This window comes from Equus caballus, chromosome 3 (assembly GCF_041296265.1).
Source record: "Equus caballus isolate H_3958 breed thoroughbred chromosome 3, TB-T2T, whole genome shotgun sequence".
Taxonomy (NCBI): domain Eukaryota; kingdom Metazoa; phylum Chordata; class Mammalia; order Perissodactyla; family Equidae; genus Equus; species Equus caballus.
In genome coordinates, this window is record NC_091686.1 from 82744967 (window position 1) to 82762870 (window position 17904).

General features: G+C 36.8%; 1 protein-coding gene across 23 annotated transcripts in view; it reads right to left on the reverse strand.

The window, feature by feature from the left end:
• The window catches only part of EXOC1 (exocyst complex component 1), a 54082-nt gene extending 37460 nt beyond the window's left edge, over window positions 1-16622 (reverse strand). For 6 of the 23 annotated variants that reach the window (XM_014738741.3, XM_014738740.3, XM_070263805.1 and 3 more), the window contains exons 1-5: window positions 16364-16598; window positions 11531-11664; window positions 6897-7027; window positions 3285-3444; window positions 387-407 (exon numbers count right to left, since the gene is read on the reverse strand). In XM_014738741.3, the coding sequence (XP_014594227.1) occupies window positions 387-407; window positions 3285-3444; window positions 6897-7027; window positions 11531-11654 (436 nt within the window). In that variant the 5' untranslated portion in view covers window positions 11655-11664; window positions 16364-16598. Of the gene's footprint in view, window positions 1-386; window positions 408-3284; window positions 3445-6896; window positions 7028-11530; window positions 11665-16192 lie in introns of all 23 variants that reach the window. The other 17 variants (XM_070263810.1, XM_070263801.1, XM_070263806.1 and 14 more) reach the window with 5 other exon arrangements.
• Window positions 16623-17904: the final 1282 nt, after the last annotated feature.

A 17904-nucleotide genomic window follows, 5' to 3' on the forward strand; every position in this document is an offset into this window, starting at 1 on the left:
CTCTTTAGAGAAGAATCATCTCCTTGTCCTTTGAATCAGTCCATTACCTCATTGTGGAAATGTTAAACTGCCATGTGTGACAGCTTATTAGCCACCAGGGGGCAGGGACTGCCCAAATCATTCTGTACTGCTCCTTACACAAGCAGATATTTAAAATAAACAAATATTTTAAATGATCATAAGTGCTTCAGAAGAATTTTCTATCACATGAAACAGTCCTTTGGAAGCCTATAATAAATACTATCATTAACTTTATTACTATATGGATTTTGTAGAAATGAATTTGTCTCTATACACAATTTCATAAAATATGCAACCAACAGTATATAACAATGGCAAGTAATAAAAATATAAGGAATAGAATAAGAAGAAAAGGTGTTACGCACCTTCTGTAACTTTAGGCAGTTCTGGAGAGTAAAAAGGTATGAAAAAAGCAGAGGAAAGTAAGCAAAGAATATTAGCTGGGTAGAAAAGTATACAGGTTTAAAATTTTTAAATACTACCCATATTTTATTTGAACTTCATGCTAAATTAAGGTTTAAAAGACAACGTCAAAGTCAACCACAAAGTGGAAAAATCCAGAGAAGCTAAGTTTCCAGGGTTCATTTTTCTTATTCTTTTTCTGACAGTGACTAAAAATACTTCTATCTTTTTGTTTTCTCTGAATCTTTTAAGAAACAGCACTGACTAGTCCTTGGAGGAGAAAACTGGGAAACAGATCACTTCCTGGGGATTATTTTTAGGTCACTTGTGACTCATGCATTTAGTCTAGTTATTTTCACTCAAGGCCCCAAAGCTTTACCCAGACACTCCCTCACGATGGATTAGTCATAAAACACTGTTAGAAAGGACAAGATTGAAACAATTTAAAAAAACACACGAGATATCAGTTCAAGCTGGCTTTTAAGGATTCAAATCAAAGACTTTTTCACCTGGTTACAAGAATGAAAAAAAAAAAGGCCCAAAACTCCATCTACTTCAACTGCTAACAAAGTCCTCTTTCAAAAACCTTAAAAACCTTCTGCTGAGAAGCCCCAATTATTAGCATGAATGTTCAACTGCCACCAATAAAAACGACTAAAGTTGCACGGCTAGCACTCACAGGAACAGTCATTTATGTGGATGATTATTTATCTCTTAAAAGTAGATGGTGATAATTTCTTATTTGTTTTCTAACATCACCCAAAGATTAGAGACATTTATTATTTTTTTTAATGGGAGTTAACTGCTATGATTTCAAAGTCTATTAAAACATTAAAATAAGTTTGTAGACATTAATAAAGCTGTTCTCTGAATTCTATTAAACCAAAGCAACAGTTATTGATTTATAGAAAGTGATTTGCAAAATGAGATCCTTAAGGATCTTCTCAGTATTCTTAAAATCAATCTCAATTAGGGCTAAAGTTTATAAACTTGAAAATGTCTACAGTTTTGGTTTAGGTCCTGAAAAATTAAATGCTCTTTTTTTAAAGCTAGACACTTCATTCTAAAAGATAGCAATATTATTCTTATTGATTTTGGTAATATTTCTTAATGAAGTAGATCCAGGTAGGGTATGTATTTTCTCATATTGTTGATTTAATTAAATATATTTGTTTAAAATACATCTCAGGCAACAAATAACTTCTGGAAATATATAATATTTGAAAACAGAACAGCATTTACTCATCAGAATGTTCAACTCTGAAACGGTAAAAAAAAAAACAGCCACTCAAAACAAATTAAACAACTTTTCAAGGCATGAAGAAGTACCATCAATTTATTAAAGGTCATTCTGTCAACATCCTCAATCGCCAAGACACTGGGGTCTAATGTTGGTGAGATGACAGCCCTGAGGGCTTCTACACCAGGCCAGGCTCACTGGTGAGAGGAGCCAGGACCTGAGAGATGTGACTTGCCTCTGCCAGTTCTAAGCACCAAACCTGAAACCAGTAACAGGTTCACTAATTAGTAAGTGCTGAGAAAGAATACTGTATTTAAGGAAAGATCCAGAGCCAAACAGAAAAGGAGTAAGTAAAACAAAATAGAGAAAAGACAGAGGCAAGTGACTAAGTAAACGAGTAATTTGAAACATCTGGAACTGACGTTTTTGTAGGTCAAAATGGTTGAACATTGCCAATTTCACATGTTTCAACCTGACAGAACCTTCTATTTTTACACGCTAATATACAACTTAGGAGAAATCTAAGTTTTCTTTCTAATATACAATTTAGGACAAATTTAAGTTTTTTTCTTAATAAAGAGGAGCAACAACTCTGTTCACCTGCATACTAGCTGTTTTTTCAATTACTTTCTTTGAGATAAAGAATACAACACAAATCATATCCACAAGGCATACAGAACCATTTTCTTACAATGTTTATGTCCTTCTGAAAGAAATTTTAAAAGAATAAAATCTCATTTTATGTTTTTAATAATTAACAGTAGACTTTCTGTCTTATAATCCAAAATAATCCACGGTAACATTCCTGAAGATATACTGATCAAAAATATCCGATTTAATTTCATGTCTAAGGATTTCATCCTGGTAATAGCTAATATTTATTGACTACTTACTATATATCTGGCATTGTTCTTATCATGATATACTAAGTCATTTAATCCTCACAACAATCCTACAGGGTGGATACTATTATTACCTCTATTTCTGAGATAAGGAAAACTGAAACATAGAAGGAACCCAAGGTCATGCAGCCAGTAAGTGACAAAGCCAGGATGTGAACTGAGGCAGTCCGACTCCAGAGTTGTGTTCTTAACCACTATACACTCTACAAAAAAATACAGCTACACGGATATTCACCTCAGAGTGGCTTAAAATAAGCAAAGATTGGAAAATTAAAAATAAATGATTAGTTAAATAAATTATAGTATATCCATACAATGGAATACTATGGTGCCATTAAAAATAATGTTGTGGTAAGTATTTAATAATAACAGAAAATGTTCATGATACCTTGTATCAAAAAGTACATTAGGAAACAGAATGTAAACTTCTTTATTTAAAAAAAGTATTTAAATATGCATAGGAAAAAGACTAGAAGAATATTTAACAAAATGTTAACAGTAGATATTTCTGAGGATTAAGGTTATAAGTGATTTTTATTTAATTTAATGTATCAATTTTCTATAGCAAACAAGCATCACTCCTGCAGTAAGAAAAATTATTTTTAAATTCCTTTACAATATAAGGTAATTCAGTGTTCCAACTACTTTGAATAATGTCAAATTGTACAGTCACTTATAGATACACTTGATTTTAGGTATACATTTTTATTTAACTTTACCTTCCAAAAGCTGTGAGCTAACATTGACAAAATCAATTTTCTTCCGGAGATATCGCTGATTCAATTTCCAAATGCATGAAATAAATGCATTCTTTTCAGCAGTGCTGCTGGCAACCCATTTATAGATTTTTTCAAAATGTAAATCAAATTCAGGATTTTCCTGAAATAAAAATATAAAAAAGATATTGTTTTTGATCATATCCTTTTTCATTACTGTAAAATCTATATTTGAATAAAACAAAAAGAAGTTGAGGGGTTGGCCCCGTGGCTGAGTGGTTAAGTTCACGAACTCCGCTTGGCGGGCCCAGGGTTTCACTGGTTCCGATCCTGGACGCGGACATGGCACCGCTCATCAGGCCATGCTGAGGTGGCATCCCACATGCCACAAGTAGAAGGACTCACAACTAAAATATATAACTATGAACTGGGGGGATTTGGGGAAAAAAAGTAGGAAAAAAAAAAAAGACTGGCAACAGTTGTTAGCTCAGGTGCCAATCTTTAAAAAAAACAAAAATAACTTGAAGCTGTTCTTGAAAAAAGAACACCATTAAAAATTAGCTAAGTGACTTGCAGAGAATGGTTCAGAGAATTCAATTTATAGCAAAAACTTTACTTAGCTCCCAAAAGAAGTTGAATAAAAAACATAGTATTTTGGTAATTTCCTCTCTATGCCCCTTAAGTCTATGAGTGGAGGTATAGGATGTCTACTTAATGGCTTTGTGTCTCAGCTTCCTAGTTTGTAAGATGACAATAGTGTCTAGTTTCGATGTGCACCTAATTTTTCCTTCTTTCTTCTTCTTTTTTTGCTTGAGGAAGATTAGCCCTGAGCTAATAACTGTGTCAATCCTCCTCTATTTTTTTGTATGTGGCTGGCGAGTGGAGTAGGGCCGGAACCCAGGCCACTGAAGCAATGCGTGGGGAACTTTAATCACTCAGGCATGGGGCCGGGTCCTAATGTTTCTTTTTAAATTGCCTATGGGGTTTTGAGTTACACATTTTCTCTGATAATGTACTATTCATAACTGTGATTTGACACTAATGCCTTGATAAAGAACATACCTTTCAATTATAACATATGAGAAAAAATACAATCTACGTCCTGGTGTGCTTTTCAAGAACAAATGAGGTGAAAAGCAGGGATTCCTGTTTTCAATTCTGAAAATATAGAATGATTAAAAGCGTCTCAAAAGTCAAAAATGCTGGTAGGTCTCAAAGTTCTTTCACATGAAAAAGAAGCTCAACCGACATGAGTGAATTCCACTAGCCTCTCTATGTGGCACTGAAGCCATATTACAGCAATAATTTCATGCCAGGCCAAGATGTCTCCCTCAAACGTGGAACTACTTGACTACTAGACAAAAAATGAAAACATATGGATGTACACTTTTCTTCACATCGGAGAAGTTTTAAAAATAGGCTCAAATGTTCTTAATGTTCTACAGAAGGCTAATAATATATTCAATTAATTTAAAGTGTTATTTAGGGGGTTACAAAATGTAAATGAAGACGTTAAAGGCAAGGGAAGTTGTCTCAGACTCTTCTTATGAAGACTTGGGATAATTTAGGATCAGGACTTGACCTGCGGTACAATCATATTACAGTAGCAGACAGCTACTAATTAGTTTAATTTATAGCTCAATAAGCAATAAGACTTGAAGATCAAAAGATTAAAAACCTGCGTTTACAATGAAAGGTAATTGCATTATTACTTATTAAAAAATCCAAGAGTATTGGCAACTAATAAGAAACTTGATGGGAAATGATCTCTTCCCTGGGAATATTTCCCATAATGCCATAAAAAAAGCTGAGTGCCCCAGTGGCAACACTCACACAAATCAATGTGTGATACTAAATGGCTAACGTTAGGCTAGGTATAAAAATTTTATGTTTTATATCCCTATATAGTGTACACACACCGAGGTGCCTACATAAAATGAAAAAAAAAATCCATTAAGCGAGTCAGCAATGAGGTGTCAGCTGCGAGAAAGCATTTGAATAAGCATTGAGCAACATAAGTGAATTATGTAAGTCAATGGGCTTATGAAGTGCAAAACTACTGAAGGGAAAAAGGCTTTTTAATAAAGATGGATTTCTAAAAAGTCTTCCAAGTATATTCTCTTAAACAGAAACCTACCAAAAAAGTCTACTCTTGACCTTTCCCCATGGTAACAGAAATTATTTATTAAAGTGTTTCGGGTACTCCTTAGGGATAAAGCAATGGCCCAGTTTGCCTAAAATACTTAAAGAAAAGGCATTCTCTACATTTGGGAGAAATCTGAATTCTACAGATATGCTGGGCTCTCCTAAAGTTGTTTTTGATTCATTTAAAAAATATTGTGCACCCGACTCAACTGCCTATCATTTTGTCCAGCTTTTAGTTTCTTAGAGGTTTCTACTAGGGTAAGGGTGACACCAGAGTTTTATTTTATCAGATTGCTCTACAAAGGTAGTTTTACTTCTTTGTGCTGTTTTTTGTCCCCTCCCCAAAGCCGCAGTACATAGTTGTATATTCTAGTTGTAAATCCTTCTAGTTCTTCTATGTGAGCTGCCACCGCAGCATGGCTACTGACAGACGAGTGGGGTGCTTCCACGAGTGGGAACTGAATGCAGGCCAACAAAGTAGAGATTGATGAACTTTAACCAATAGGCCATCAGGGCTGGCTCTTCTTTGTGCCTTTTTAACAAATGTATAAGACTTTACAGCTAAATCAAAGACTCTACAATTATATTAATGTAAGCCTTGCTATGGGCCCCATCAACAGTACAAGTAGCTGTGGGGCAAAGCATTCCCCAGAGCTCAAGAGGGGCCTCTGGGCTGCAGAGGAAGACGACGGGCAGGGCTGGAGAGGAGGAGGAGGAAGCACCTAACTTAACCAGAGGAGCTCTACTTGATTTCTGTGAAAAAAAGGTATTGCTGTGAAAACCCTTGAATTGTCAGGAATAAAGGTGGCGCTTCAACATGATTATCACATTATTCAACTTTCTTAGAGTTTGAATGTGGCTTAAGTAAAAGGTGTAATATTTACATTCTTATATATTATTCTTTAAATTGCTTAAAATAAGGTGTGTAACTCACTGTCGCTTCCTTTACTTGAACCACAAACATCAAATCTTGGCCTCAAAAGGTCAGGTTGGGAATTCTATATTAATTCGTGAGGACTAACCAAGGACTTACTTTGGTTATATTAGACATGATTTTGAAGTAGGTATTCCCAAAACAATAAAGATTTTTTAAAAACCACTCATATAACACCACTTTAAAATCTGCACTAATCTATGGATTTCATACCAAGTATATATAACCTAAATACAGAAATTATAGTCAAGGTTATTTTGCTCTACTTTATGAAGCTTGTGCATGAACATATTGTAGATTAAAAAAAAAGAAGAAAAAACAATGAAACAAACATATATATGTACTTATTTTTAGTAGCGTGAGATTGGGGAGTGGGAGAGTGAAAGGTTGAATAATATACTTTAGATTAATTCTTGGTTAGTTGGTGGACTAGTGGGTCACAAAACAACAAGTTTATATGGTCTTAGAAGACAGAATACTGCTATAAAAAGAAAGACGGTTTCTGAACGCAGGTCAGAGAACTAAGAAAAACTTACTTTAATGGCATCCTTGGCATCTACCACAGCAAGGTCTCGAAGGGCCCAGGCAATCTGCCTTTTGTAGAAATCTCCTTTATCAGATTTCTTGACTTTGACCACCTTCACCTGCACGGGGCGTTCAGTTGTCACTGTTGAGTAAAACACACACTTTCATTAGAAATACTACTCACTCATTCATTCTTCATTTACTGCAAAAAAAGCTGTCAGGTGCCTGTACATGATACTAAAACAGAGTAGTGTTTCATAACACATGCTGCGACTGAGGAATGTACAGAACACTAAATGGGCCATCTAAATCAGACGAGAGGACCAGAGGCAGATTCCTGGAGGAGTAGAGCTACAGACCAGTTTTAAAAGGAATAGTATGAGGCAGACAAAGAGCGCCCTAAAGAATGACTGACAAACGTAAAGCCAAAGGGGCTTGAAAAAGTATACTACTATTTCAGAGGACAGCAATAAGCAGTTCAATATGGACTGTACATGTAACAAAGTGGATGGAAATGAAATTACTAAAAAAGATGGATGTTCAGATCATAAAGGGTCTTTTTCTAAGTTGTGGGGGTGCTCTTACAAGATTTTAATTAGAGAAATGACATTCTCTAATTTCCAGTTTCTAAAAATTACTCTGGCAGCAGAATAGAGGGTGGACTGGAGTGAATGCCAATACATTTGAAAACTTAGATGAAGTGGTTGACAATCACTAAAAAATGTAACTTATCAAAACTGACTCAAAAATGGAAAATATGGAAAGTTCTATAACCATTAAAGAAATTGCATCAGTAAGTAAAAATCTTCCCCCCCAAAGAGTTCAGTACAGTTTTACTTTATCTTTTGCCAAGCATTCCAAGGAATGAATAATTCCAAACATACATAACTATTCCAGCGTACAGAAAACAAGGGAACACTCCCCACCTTACTTTATAACTTTATAACTTTGGTTCTAAGGCCAGTCAAAGATAGTATGAAAAAGAAATTACAGGACCATGTAACTAATGAATATGGATAAAAAATTCTTAAACTTAATCCAAGGGTTTATACAAAAGACAGCATTTCATTTCATCAATTCTGAGATGTACATCTTCTTTCACATTCAAAAATCGCTGAAATCAGGACAAGTCTTAAACAATTGATGCAATATCATGGCATTTTTTTTTAGTGGTACATAAAATAATAATATATGCTCTAATCAATGGCATATGGTATATCATGATTGAGTTAGGTTATTCCAAGAAGTCAATTTATCATTTGAAAAACCAAGTACAATAACTCACCACACTGACAAGTTAAGGGAGAAAAGTATATATGATAATCTCAATGATTTGAGAAAGCATTTTATAAAATTCAACATCCAGTCATGATTAAAAAAAAAGAGAAAAAAGTGTAAGAAGCCAGGAATAGAAGAGAACTTCCTTAGCATTGTCAAGGATAGCTACAAAAAAACTACAAGCAAATATCATACTAAAAGGTGAAGCCATTCTCTCTGAGATCAGGACTGTATTGATGGTCTTAATTAGGAGACTAAGCAAAAAAACAAAAAAAAATATAAAGACTATGAAGGAAGAAAATATCACTACTTACAAAGAGTCTACGGACAAATTATTAGAATTAATAAGAAAGTTTAGCAAGATTGATATATATAGAAATCCATATAAAAAACCAACTGTATTTCTGGATTCCAACAGTAAATGATTTTTAAAAATGTGTTAATGTTTGTTAAAATTAAAAGCTTCTGCTCTGTAACAGGCAGTATGAACAGAATTAGAAGATAAACCACAGACTTGGAGAAAGTATTTGCCAAAGGCAAATCTGATAAAATTTTATCCCAAATATACAAAGAATTCTTAAAACTCAACAATAAGAAAACAAAAACCCTATTAAAAAATGGGCCAGAAACATCAACAGACATCTCTCTAAAGAAGATAAATAGATGGAAAACAAGAATATGAAAAGATACTCAACATCTTATGTCATCAAGGGAATGCAAATTAAAACAACAAGATACCACTACATACCTAATAGAACGGGCAAATTCCAGAACACTGACACCACCAAATGCTGGTGAGGATGTGGAGCAACAGGAATTCACCTACACTGCTGGTGGGAATGCAAAATGGTGCAGCCACTTTGGAAGATAGTTTTGCAGTTTCTTACAAAACTAAACATACTCCTACCATACGATCCATCAATTGCGCTCCTTGCTATCTACCCAAAGAAGCTGAAAACTTATGTCCATGCAAAAATCTGCTCATGGGTGTTTACAGCAGCTTTATTCATAACTGTCAAATTGACAATCAAGATGTCTTTCAATAGATGAACGGATAAATAAACTGTGGTACATTCAGACAATAGAATATTAGTGCTAAAAGAAATGAAAGATCAAGCCATGAAAAGACATGGAGGAATCTTAAATGCGTATTACTAAGTGAAAGAGGCCAATCTGAGAAGGCTACATACTGTATGATTCCAACTATATGACATTCTGGAAAAGGTAACACTATGGAGACAGTAAAAAGATCAGTGGTTGCCAAGGGTAGGCATGGGGGAAGAGATGAAAACGCAGAAGACAGACGATTTTTAGTACAGTGAAAATACTCTGTATGGTATTACAACAATAGATATATGTCATTATACATTTGTCTAAACTCATAGAACGTACAACACCCAGAGTGAACCCTAAAGTAAACTATGGACTTTGGGTGATTATGATGTATCAATGTAGGTTCATTCTTGGTAACAAATGTACCATTGTCATGAGGGGTACTGATACAGGGAGAGGCTACACATATGTGTGTTTGTGGGGGGAGGTGGCAAGGGGTATATATATATGGGAAATCTCTGTACCTCTTTCTCAATATTGTTGTAAACCTAAAACTGCACTAAAAAAAAAAAATCTTAAAAATGTATTACTGCTAATGAGTGTTATCATTTATGAGAATATCAAAAAATCTAGGAATAAATAAATACCTAGGAATAAATACAACATGTGCAAAATCTTTAAAACTATATACAACTTATTCAAAGCCTTGAAAACTATAAAACTTATTGAAAGGCATTAGAGAAGACCTAGATAAAATGGAAAACGGCACCATGTCCACAGACAGGAAGACTCAATATTATGAAAATGTGAGTTCTCTCCAAATTGAACTACAGATCAAAACAATTCCAATCAAAAGCCCAATGAAATCTGCAACTTGACAAGCTGATTCTAAAATTTAGGTGAAAGAATAAAGAACCAAAACAAGACAAAATAAAAACCACATATAAGAGAGAACCCCAAAACAGACATTCTCACATTCATTGCTACACAGGTTAATTAAAGACTAAAATGTGAAAGGCAAAATTATACAACTTTTAGAAGATAATAAGGGAGAATACCGTAATTACTCCAGGGTAGGGAAGGATATCTTAAATAAGACAAAAAAGGGGAAGCCATAAAGGATCAGATTGATCAATTTGATTTCATTAATATTATAAATTTCATTAAAAGGCAGCATAAAAAGCAAATACACAAGCCACAAACTGGGATGCATATAACCAAGACAGGATTAGTATCCAGATTATATAAAAAACTCGTACAAATCAGTAAAACAGCAACCAACACAAGGGAAAAATGACCAAAAGGCTTCAATGGGCACATTTCTTAGACAAGAAAACTAAATGGCCAATAAATTCATAAAAAGATGCTCAATTTCATTATTAATTAGGGAAACAAAATTTAAAACCACAGTGAGATACTATTTCACACCCACCAGATCGGAAACAACAGTTTGTCAAAACCACACGTCAAAACCAAGTTTTGACTAGGACGTGGAGAACTCAAAATACACGTGGCTTGTGGGAGTGAAAACCAGTCCAACTCCTTTTGAAAATCATTTGGTAATAGAGTCGTGTTGAGCATTCACATGCCTACAACTCAGCAGTTCCACACTTACGTATCTACCCGAGAAAATTCTTTCCTGTGTACACCAGGAGAGAAACACATTCTCAGAAGTGCTGTCTAAATAGCAAAACTGGAAACAAACCTAGCGTTCATCACTAGTACGATGGGTAAGTAAGCTGTGGTCCTCTCATGGAGTAGGATACTACACAGCAGTGAAAACAAAAGAATTACAGCTACGTGAAAGAACGGCGACAAAACTCACCAACAGGAACATAAGGTTGAGGAAAAAGTCACAAACACACGCGTTATGATTCAATTTATGTAAAGTTCAAAGACATGCAAAACTAAACAATGTATTAGTTGAGATTATAAATATATGGGTAAAATGATAAAGAAAAGCAAGGAAATAGTAAGCCAAAATTCGAGATGCTAGCTATCTCTTAATGAGGGAGAGGAGTGAAGGGGACCACGGAAGGGCACACAAGAGACTTCAAAGGTAATGGAAATCTTCCACCAGGTGGTGGGTGTACAGCATTCACTGTATGGTTAGTCTTCACACCTTACATAGATGTTACGGAAATTCTTTTGTATCTACTCAATGTTTAATTTAAAACAATTTAAAAAAAATGAATTTGTTGGCCCAACAGTTTTTTCAATTATAGAGACAGTGCGAATATTTAAAACAAGGAGGAAATGTCCCCTAGGAAATAAAAGAATGCCAAACAAGAACTTTTTCTTACTAAACACTCACCTGTGGCGCATAAAAAACAGTTCTTTTTCTTTTTTCCTGCTTTGCAGACATTGACAATACTCAGCAGGCGCTCATCGTTTGGTGTAAAAATGTCTCTCTGTAATGCATGCTTGATTGCTGTCATCTTTACTCAGCTGAAAAAATTCAGAGTACAGATATTAAGCTCATTCTCAAAATCATTCTATCTTACATTGTTCCATTTATGATTTAAAAATGATCTTATTTATGGCTAATAAGCATAGGAAGAATGATTTAATATATTAATACACCTAGATCATAAAAATAAAAAGCTGTATGTTTGGAAAAGAAATTAGAGAACCAGTGTCACCAAACTCTAAAATCTTTGGAAGTGCTCACCAAATGTAATACAAAAAAAAAAAAGATTGAGGAAAAAAAATTAAAACCGCATGGTCAATCTTTTTTTTTCCTTTGGTGATCCTAATTATTCCTTTTTATTCAATGGTTTTTGAGTGTTTGGAAGAAAACCCATTAATAGCTATCAGTAATTAAATTACTCATAGCTATTAATGGGTTTTCTTGTTGACAACATTTTTTCCTCCAGTGCACTTTCTCTGTTAATCCTCCCCTGAAAAAGGCCTACTTTGCTTCTACTGCCCATTTCTTTAACTAACAAAATTTTTCATCTATATCCCCATATAGTTGTCTGATATTTTCTTTGCAATAATTTCCCAAGAAAGGAGATGCTAGGACCAAGAATACTGTTTAATTTCAAAGCTTTTGATACACATTTTCCAGCTGTCCTTCCCAGAAATATTGTGTCAACACGCCATCCCACCAGCATTCTATAAGGGTACCTTAGTCCCTGCACCCTCACCAATTCTACATAAAATCTGCAAGCTATTTCTTTGCCTATTTGAGTTTATTTATACATGAGTAGAATGTCGTCTTCTATAAGTCTGTATTTTTTGAATAGTAGCTATGTTGAAATACGTATTTGTAAATTTTCTGTTTGTCTTTTAGCCTCTTCATCTTATTGGTTTGAAAGAGCTCTTTATAAAATAAAAAAGTAATACCTTCCATGTTCAATCTTTAAATATAAATTTCCTATATAAAGAACTTTTACAATTCAACAAAAAACAAGTAACCCAATTAAAAACTGAGAAAGGATCTGAATAGATATTTCTCCAAAGAAGATATACAAATGGCCAATAAGCACATGAAAAGACACTCAACATCACTAACCATTAGGGAAATACAAATCAAAATCACAATGAGATATCTACCACTTTATACCCACTAGGATGGCTAAAATTAAAAAGACAAGCATTGGTGACTGTAAAATGGTGCAGCCACTTTGGAAACAGTTTGGCAGTTCATCAAAAAGTTAAATATGGAGGCAGCATATGACCCAGCCATTCCACTCCTAGGTATATATATACTCAAGAGAACGGAAAACACATATCCACGCAAAAACTTGTACATGAATGTTCACACAGCAAACAGCTCCAATGTTCATCAACTAATGAAATGACACAACAAAATAAAGTATATCTATACAATGGAATATTATTTGGCCATAAAAAGGAGACAAAGTACTTACACACGCTACAAAACCAATGGATCTTGAAAATACTTTTCAAGTGAAGAAAGTGAAAGAAGTGAAAGAAGCCAGTTACAAAGAACCACATATTTTATGATTCCATTTATATAAAATGCCCAGAGTAGACAAATCCACAGAGATGATGATTTGTGGTTGCCAGGGGCTGGGGGCAAGCAGAAATGGGTAGCACCTACTAATGCATACGGTGTGTCTTTCTGGGGTGATGAAAATGTCCTTGAATTAGATAGTAGTGATGGTTGTATAACCTTGTGGATATACTAAAAACCACTGAATTATACACTTGGTGAATTTTATGGTATATTAATTACATCCCAATAAAGCTGTTATTAGAAAATAGGTTTCCACTTATCTCCTTTTTCTCATCTAATTCAACACCTTTTTTCAAATATCAACTTAAGTTAAACATTTAAAAAAATCTCTTTTCAATTTTATTTTTGAATATATATGTATATATATACTATATATTATATATAGTATAATATATACATATACTATATATTATATATATTCACATCTTCTGTGTGTGTGTATATATACATATATAAATCACATCTTCCCACTTCCATCCCTCTTTTATTTCATCTCAGCCTCTAATCTTCTGACCATCCCCTACTTCTGTCCCCTGCTGTTTTCTTAGTCTATCTGATCTTGCCAAGCTTAATTTCTTTTCCAACCTAGCCTACAGGCAGCGTTCACTTCCCTACACCCACACTATCTCCTTCAATTATCTTTGTAGCCCAGTTCACCCTGTTCATTAATCTCCATACCTGTATGTTTTCTCCACTTCTCTTGGGCTACCATATGCCACTTAAGAAGGTCACATATCCATGTTCATTGCATTCATTACAAGAATCTAAATCCAGTCAGCGCTAGACTTTCAGTGTTGCTCAGCAATTCTTTAACACTTCCTTTGATAATTACTCTTCCTACTTCCCATCGGTGTTGTTGCAAATCCTTATTTCCCTCCTTCAACCCCCAACTCTAGTGTCAGCTTCCTTCTGCTCTGCAAATGACTTCACCATCTACCCTGCAGAGACTACAGAAGCCATGAGGTAGAATGTTTCCCAATAGCTTTCTTCTCCATCTCTCTACATCTTCAGCCATCTTAACCTCCATTCTGCCTATTACCAAATGTCCATGTTACTAATCCCTTACTATGTTCTCAGGCCTATACACTGTGTTAAAAGCTCTACTCCATCCTATGCCCAAGCCACACAGGATACTGGCCGGTTTACTTTTCTATCTCTGGGGAATGCAATTTCCTCTTCTCAGAATTCTTTTCTCCCCAGGAAATTCCAACGCATCCCTCAAGATCCTGCTAAAATGTCCCTCTTCTGTGAAGCAGTCACCCAACAAAAAGAATAATTACTTTTCTACGTCTCTAACATTTCCCCTCTTCGCTGCTAACACAGCGCTTATAAACCATGTTTTCTAGCCAGTTGTATTCTCTCCCTTATTAAAAGTAGCTCCTGTAGACAAGGACTATGTCTTACTCATCTTTGTATTCTTAGAACTTGGTAAAGACATAGCAGGTATTTAATAAATTAACCAAAGTGATAACACCAAATAACATGACAACTATAGCTTCCCTAAGGCTCCCCCTTCCCAACTCTCACATCCGTAAGCAATGGTCCAAGTTCAAAATCTGTCATATTTGATTCTCCTCCTCCACTGTCAACATGAACTCTGCTACCACATTCTCTTGATATCCCCTCATCTACACATAATTTATCCTTCCTTTCTCATCTCACCATCAACACACTGACCCAGGCTCACATCAACTATACCTATTTAACACTACTGCATCTGGTTAGCTCCTTGCAAGCTTCCACAACCCCCAAACCCTTGACAAACAAACAACATGAAAATATAGCTTTCATCACAACATGCCCTTGCTCAACACTTTCCTAATGTTCCCAAATACAAACTTTCCAGTCCACGCCCTCTGTTCATTCGCTCTTTAAATCTTTGCTTAGGTGCTTTTCCAGGCAGGGAATAGCAACTATCTAAACTCTAATTACACTTCATGGTTTATATGAAGTTGATTCAATAAAGATCTCGATCCAAACTGATCTCTCCTCTCAATTGCTATAGCATTGATTGTATTTACTAAACAAACACTAATTGGTTCATGAGATCATAAGCTCCTGGATCTCAAGAACTTTCCTGAAAGACAGGTGGGGGAGACAGGTGCTGTAGCACAGCGTTGTGTGCTTTTTTAGTAGGTACTCAACAAATACCTCTTGAGGTAACCTGAACTGACTAGTAAAAACTGGTCAAATGAATGACTAATAGTAGCCAGTATCTACCACACAGTCCCTCTTTGATCAAAAGCAACCACTGACTGTATGCTAAGTAGCAAAACAAGACAGGACTGGGCATACCTCACAAAGGAGTTAGGCATAATGAAAAGCACTATGTGATCCTCACTGATTCAGCAAATATTGATGCCCACTAAGTACTAGGCACTTTCTAGGTTACAGGGGTGAACATGACAGACATGTTCATGAAAACAGGAAGAGCTACGCCGCCAAGGGCATTTACATTCCAAGGATGGAGAGATTAACTCGCCAGTCTTTACTTTTTTGTAAGTCAGTGAATACATCACTAGAGGTCCTCTAAAACTATCTCCCAGGTTTAAGAACCACGTCTGACCATGTTCCAAAGGCAGTCAGCCACAATACTGTGTTGGTTCTTGTTTCTCTAAATTCATTTAGATCATTCCACTGCGTGACAAATAACCTGTCAGTGTCAGTGCCCGTGTGGATTGGGCCCTGTATGCTATTGAGACATCTTAGCGCGTGGAGAACTGCCATCCAGAAAACTGTGCAGAGACAGGGAAATGCACCTGATAAATTCAGAAGAAAATGTGGATTTGGACAAAGAAGGGGAAGGCATCGTCACGCCCTCCTCTCCTGGTCCACGCCAAAGAGCAAATGATCAGCGTCGTTTTTCTTTTTTTTTGCAAATGAAATCTGGTTCCTATGGGCGGAACCGGAAAGGGATGCGTGAGGACTGCCCTCCCGGTGCCCAAGACACCAAGGGGCTGGGGGATACTCCGACCCGACTCTGCGCCTTACCCAGAAGGGCAGGGAAGAGAAAGGCGGCCTGATGGTGGAGGGAGCGGTGCCCAGTGCTGGGCGCTGAGCCAGCAGTGGGACTGAGGAGCCGCCTTAGACCTTGGCGCCCGCCTGTCCGCTCGTCTGCCCGCCGCCGCCGGGACCACCGGGCAGCCGCGGCCCAAGGCTTACCGCAAGGCCGGACCGAGCCCGGCTGTGCCGAGGCGGGTCCTCCGAGATGGAGACGCGATGCGGCGGGCGCTACCACCGCTACTGAGACGCTCCCCTCAATTGAGCCGTGAACGGGAAGCGGCCGTTCCGCCACCACCTCCCATATCCGGACACGTGACAAACCTCCACGCCGGAAGTCGACCCCGTAGAGAAGGAAGGAGAGGCGGCGGTGGGCGTGGCAAAGCGGGGCCAGCTCTCGCCGGAGGGGCGTGGCAAGGGCAGGCAGGGGCGGGGCCTCTGTCACTCGGAGACTGCCTGGGGATTTGGTGCTGCATATTGCTTTCTCTAGAATAGTTATTTATTCAGATATTTTTAGCAAGTCATATAAGAAGAGATCCGATAAAGTGTTTTCTCTTTTGCATATGTAAAGCTCTGTTAACTCTAGATCCTTGCTACTTCTAGCATAGAGAGTTTAAATGAGTTAAATCAGAATCTCTGGGGTGGAGGGGGCGTGGGACCCAGACATCAGTACTTTTAATATCTTCCGAGAAGATTCTAATATGCAGCCACGGTCGAGAACTACTGATGTAGTAACCTTGATATTCAAAAGTGTGGTTCGGCGGACCAGCTGCTTGGGCATCATCTGGCGCTTCCTTAGAAAAGGCAGCCTCTCCTTAACCTCGAATCTACTGAATGGGAATCTGCATCTTAACAAGATGGTGGCTATGCACATTTAAGTTTGAGGAGCACAGATGATGCCAGTGTTGCTGGTTGCAAGGCAAGTGATTCATTTATTCTATCTTCTTGGCACCTGTTTTATGCCAGGCACTTTGATCGAGGTTCAGAGGTGATTCAGACATGAATCCTGCCCTGCGGATGTTCACAGCATGGTAGGGCTAAACAAGATAAACATACAAATACATATAAAATAAGACAAAATAAGTGACCAGTGAGAGGTACAGGTCAGATAAGTGTGCTGGGAATTCAAAGGAGCCATTTCTTTGCTCCTGCTCAACGGAGTCCTTCACAAGTGTTCTGCAGAGATCCCTTCAGGCAAGCGTTCATTTATTTGATAAACAGTGCCACCTCTATGCCAGGCACCGTGTAGGTGCTGGAGCTACAAAGACAAGGATCCCACTCAGAAGGGGACACACTCTCATTGGGGAGACAGAATTAAATAGATGGATAAATTACAATCTACTAAGGTAAACCCAGCAGCAAAGGCAGAAAAAAGGAGACCACCATGGGAATGCAAAAGAGGAAGTAACTTACTTTTTCAGGGATGGATTCACTGAGAAAGGGACAAATGAGCTCTGCAAAGTATCTTTCAGTGGTTATCTGAAGATACAGTTTGGTGGAAAAATCAGCAGAAATAGTAGGGACCTGTTTGCTACTGAGATCAATATGTTCTCGTTAATGCCACTTGGAATGCTTTCTAATTTCACTGAATGACTTCCTCTTTAATAGCAAGATCTGAATCTAGTCCTATCTTTACAAAGACTCCTTAGGTCCTTCCTGCTTGGTCTCAGAAGGCTTACTGTGGATGCTATATGACAGTTGCA